Source organism: Cajanus cajan, chromosome 1, assembly GCF_000230855.2.
Source record: "Cajanus cajan strain Asha chromosome 1, NIPB_CcT2T_4, whole genome shotgun sequence".
NCBI classification, from domain to species: Eukaryota; Viridiplantae; Streptophyta; class Magnoliopsida; order Fabales; family Fabaceae; genus Cajanus; species Cajanus cajan.
The window spans coordinates 89,171,739-89,177,256 of NC_138517.1; the positions used below are offsets into that span (position 1 = coordinate 89,171,739).

At 28.9% G+C, this 5,518-nt stretch overlaps 1 protein-coding gene across 1 annotated transcript; it reads left to right on the forward strand.

Annotated features, from left to right (window-relative positions):
• The first annotated feature begins 728 nt into the window (after positions 1 to 728).
• LOC109814064 (antimicrobial ginkbilobin-2-like protein) lies at positions 729 to 2,690 on the forward strand. Its single transcript, XM_020378399.3, has 2 exons — positions 729 to 2,252; positions 2,422 to 2,690. The coding sequence occupies exons 1-2, from the start codon at positions 1,481 to 1,483 to the stop codon at positions 2,502 to 2,504; spliced, it is 855 nt and encodes a 284-aa protein (XP_020233988.1). The 5' UTR covers positions 729 to 1,480; the 3' UTR covers positions 2,505 to 2,690.
• The last annotated feature ends 2,828 nt before the right edge of the window (positions 2,691 to 5,518 follow it).

Here is a 5,518-nt window from a genome sequence, read left to right on the forward strand (position 1 = left end):
TTAGTTTTTAGTAGTAAGTTTCAAAAACTTTTAAAATTACAATATTTTTACAAATTAGTTTTAGTTTTATTTTAATATTTTGTTTTAAATAAGCTTACTTTTGTCTAATAAAATTAATTTAAGAGCATGCTTGTGTGATAATAGTGATAATTACTAAGACATGGTGGTGAAATAATAGTAATAACAAAATTATAATAGTGGTGATAACGATAAGATGAAATAATAATGTATGTATTTAAAAATTAAATTCATAAATTATTTTTCTTGATTTTGAAAATAAATATAGAAGTGTTTTCAAAATTGAGTTAAAAATTATTTCATTTCCATTTTAACCAAATACATTTTGTTTTGAAAGTTGTATTTAAAAAAATAAAATAAAAACTCACAAACCACCCGAAAGATATTATTAAGTTTTAAATAAAGAGTTATGTTATTCATGTAATAACTCAAAAAAAATTTACCTATCGTATGTTACCATTTTTCCCTCTCTCATTATAACATTAATTTTACAATTTGTTGTATAAATAACTTTTATTTTGAATAAAAACCGAAGTAGAGTACAAAGTTGAATAATCTAATTAGTTATTTGAATAATATTTTAAGAGTTTGTCAAGTTGACATGAGTGGGTAACTTTTCATTCTATCTTTGCGTCAACTCAACAATAAAATTAATTGACGAGCGTGCCCGTTGCACATCTTTTCATTATCTAATGAGTTTTAGGAAAGAAATCTCATTGCGACCCCATTGGGTTAGAATTTAGAAATCCCAACTATTATTCTTCCTCATAGCAGTCACCAGGAACATCATTTCTAGCCAAAGTGGAGCGCTCCTTTTGCCAATGTTTATCTTAATGCTTATGTTTGTTACATGTCAAAATTTTCATACAACATTCACTTTTGTTAACAAATGATTAAATTACTTTCCCTCACACAATTTATGCAAAAAATAAAAATGTATGTAATTTCATGTGCAAATAATACTAATTGAGGTTATTTCCACTAGCTGGTTTAACTTCTGATTTATCTCCCAGATGCCCAAGTTTTTCACTCCACTAAGTTCTAACACGAATTAAGAGATGGTTCACGAAGTATACCAATAAGAGATTGAGCAGGATATTCTTCTGACTAATCTTAATCATAATCATATAATCTGAATGCTTATCCACAGCAATTCAACTACTTAGCGTTTTGTTTGTGTTTCCGAGGTTCATAGATAAAGATAAATTAATGACTAAACAAAGCTCTAAAAAATTATTGACTTATACTACACAATCTAAAAAATTGTCGTGTACAACTTTATTCATGATCATTTGCTCGTCACTCAAGAGTTGACTTTGCACACTTGCACATAAAAAAACTGTTAATTAAAGGTCAATATTATATAAACCGATAGAACTTCAATATTTTGCAAGGTAGGTGACACACTCAATGCTTCTGAGTTCTGATCATATTCTTCTGCCACGGAAGGGGTTGCAAAGAGATGGATACACTGCACTTGGTTTTTGTTGTGCCATGTGTTATCAGCTTCTTTCTTTTGCTCTTTCCAAATGGTTTTTCCCTTGCTGATACCAACATGAAAGCAGGTTCTCAATGCTCAGAAACTGATTATTCTGTCAGTGAAGGCACAGCATTTCAGGCCAATCTGAGAAGTTTGTTGGATTCTCTTGCTTCTAATGTGGTGGAACACCATGGCTTTTACCAAACCATAGTAGGAAAAAAGGGCAACAAGGTTTATGGTTCAGTGTTATGTAGAGGGGACATATCTGCTGGCAATTGTTCTGATTGCACCGTTAATTCTACAAGAGCGGCCTCAAATGATTGTCCTATGAGCAAAGATGTTTCAATTTGGTTTAGGTGGTGTTTCCTAAGGTACTCCAATGAGAGCTTCTTTGGAAATATGCAACCAACAGCTGTGGCAATCACAAATGAGACTGATTTTGATGACCCTTCTGTGGTATCTGAAGGGCTTCCCTTCATGAGTGGAGTAGCAGCTGTGGCTCCAGAAAAGTCATTCATGTTCCATACAGAAGTGTTGAACTTGAACACTAGTCAAAGTGGGAAGAAGAGGTATGGCATGGCTCAATGCACAAGGGATATCAGCAGAGGGGACTGCAGAAGGTGTTTGGATGATCAATTGGACAACTTCAGAACTTTAATTGGAAACAAAAGAAGATGGGAAATTTATGGATCTAATTGTTTCATGTGGTACAATGATTATCAGTTTTATTCTAATGCCTCTACTCTTCTAAGTGGTGAGTCCTTTCATACTTGTGTTGATTCTTTTGTAATTGAAGTTGTTGCCTTATTTAACCCTTTATCATATTAATTTGAAATTAAAACATAGTGATATGGTTAGACTTAGTTTCCTTGTCATATCTAATAAGGGAATCAATTTTAATATAGTCTTGCTTTGTGGTACAGCTGCTTGGAGGCCCCCTTCTTGCTCAAGATTAATAATTGGCATGATTGTTGCTGTCTCAGCAGACCTTTTGATGCTTTTTTAAATCTTGCCGCTATTTTATAATATCTTTTACAATGTCAAGAATCTGCAACTGGTCATTATTTAATTCAATTTTCATTATCTCTTCTGAGGAACTTGGTTTTTTGACACTTGTTTTAGGAGTGGAGGTGTATTTGTGCTGGTAAACTTTTCTCTTTGCCTATATATATCCATTATTTATTTGTTTCTCTATTTGGGATCTACATATATCTGATTAAGAAAAGATTTACCACTCAACTGCATGGACTTATGAAATATGTTTCTCATTGAGTATGTTATTCCATACCAATACAAGTCTGTTAACAAAGAGAAAGTGCTTAATTCTCTAACCATAGTTAATTAGATGACTGGTATTATTTATATTTTGTTTAAAGACTACAAATATTGAGCTGTGACTGTGATCTTAGGATGCGAATAGAAGCTGGGAATTAGGCCCATGAGTGCAGAAAGATATAGATTATATTTTGTAGGCTCCTCCAATTTTTTTATTTTATTTTATTTTTTATTTTATTTTTTTTCCACTTTAGCATATGTATCACTGCAAAAGTGAAGAAGCAACTTGTTCAAATTTCATGTTCTAACAAAATAAGAAAAGCATCACAGATAGAGTAAATAATATTTTTATCATGTAAATTTTAAAGTAAGGCTCATAGGCTTTTTTTTAAAAAAAAAAAATAAATAATGATTTGCCCAAAATTAAACTTATTAGACTATTTAATATCATTAATGTAAAATAAACTTTTAAATATATTAATAAACTAATATATTTTAAGATCAAAATAGACCTATATAAAAGTCTATAATAAATTATGCTTAATCCTTAATGTTGTAAAATAAGTTAAATCTATATATTTAAAATATGACTTATCCTAATATCTACAAGATATAACTTACATAATAGACAAATAGATCATATATTGATCAACTTAAAATAGACATCTTTCTACAAATTTTTAACTTGTAATGAAAGTTTTTTGTCTATTATTATTTTCAAATAAACTTTATTGTAGTGAGATGAAATATTAAGTTTTAGATATAACTAAAATTAAAATAAACTATAAATTTAATTAAAATGCAATGATAATATAATAAGTATATATACTAGGCTCCAATCATTGATTGTGAAGATAGTTTCTTCAAGCTTGGACGCCTCATATTTACCTACACCATCCCAAGTCCCAACTTCAGCCTCACTAGCTTCGGACATCGATCCTTCGCATTCTACATCACCTTAAGGAAGCTGAAATGCTAGTAATAACTAATTAATATATTCTTTTGGATATATTTTTTTTAATTCTTTTTATTGAAATTTATTAAAAAAAGTACATCATTTTTTGGGTTCCACTTCTTGTTTAATGAGTATTATATATATATATATATATATATATATATATATATATATATATATAATATATATATGTTTTATTTTTAATAAGCTTTAACTAAAGGTATAATTTATGCTTAGAAAGTAGATATTAATATCAACAAAGTCTAACATAGTTGAATTCTTTAAACATGTTGATAGAGATTTGATTCTACGGTCATGTATATAGAAAAAGAAAAAAAAAAACTTTGTTAAGAAAACAAAATTCACTTCAATAATTCTGACGATTTAAAAAAATTAATGTTGGACTATAATTTGACACCTTAAACCCTCTTTACACGATAGCCGTGCCCCTAATTTTTGGGGCTGGTTGTTTTATGACGTTTTGGGCTAAGTTCCAGTACTTGCTAGTCAAACTAGTCCATTCAAGTTTTGGGTTTTGTTTGGGGCCAGATTCTATTAACGTTTGGGCAATATTAGATTTTGGATTGGGTCTCTGTAATTGTTTGAGTCTTCTAGATCATAGGATGTTGTAATGGGATAATACAAAAAAAAAAATATATATATATATATATATATAAATAATAAAACAAACTGTACAATAAAGATATTAAATAAAATTATTGATCTCTTATTCATTCTCCGAAAAGATAGAAACTAATATAGGACATTTTTAATCATAGAAACTAAAATCTAAAGTTTATAAAATTTTAAAGATCAAAACTTACATTAATATATCTGTTTCTTATATATCAATAATATTCAATGCAATCGATCATAGACTTAACTACTCTTTCCATCCTATTTCTTAAGTAGTTTAAGATTAATTCAATGGATTAAGATATAAGAACATCTAATAGATGAAATTTGGATTAAAAAATTCTTATTAGTAGAATTAATATTAATGTATTCATTGGTTGAGTACCCACTCTCTAATAAAAGAAAGAAGTGGGTATTTGATGGAGATAATGTTTAATAAATAGAGATATAATCCAGAAAAAAGGGTAATTTGCAGCTGAAATTTTAAAACAATTGTTTATAAAAAAAAATAAAACTAAAAAAACTGAATATAAATGAGATGGAATGTGTAGATTCTTTAGGCATATTATAAATTAGTATCCAACTTTGGATTGAATGATAAAAGTAGGTTTCTTGTATTAAAAATATGAAGATATTTGTTGTGGAATAAAAAACAACCACAAAGGTCGTGTTCCACAATGTTAATCAATTTTGTTTGACGTGAGCCACCTTGATTGAAGGGTGTGACAAAGTTAGAGCTTTCCAAGAGAAGAAAATTGATTGCAATTGCAATGTGTGTGTGTTGTGCATGTGCAACGTAACTTCATTTCACAAGGTCTATACATATATAACAACCCTCTAATCTAACTTTTCTTTCTATTTACCTTTTTCTACACGGCTCTATGATATGAACAGAGAAATATTCGTGACAAAGTCTTCCTAATTACCATCACAATCGAGATTATGCCATCCGATCAAAATCAAATCCCATATATAATTAATGGAATGAATCACAAATCTAGTGCTTCATTACTTAGAATTCCCAATACAATTCGATGTTCGTATGAAAAAAAAAAAAAACTAAGGGGGTTTAATACAAGGAAAATCTTTTCATGTCTAATGATAATAATAAAAAAAAAAAGAGTCCCAATTTTATTTATGCTAAAAATGTGGAA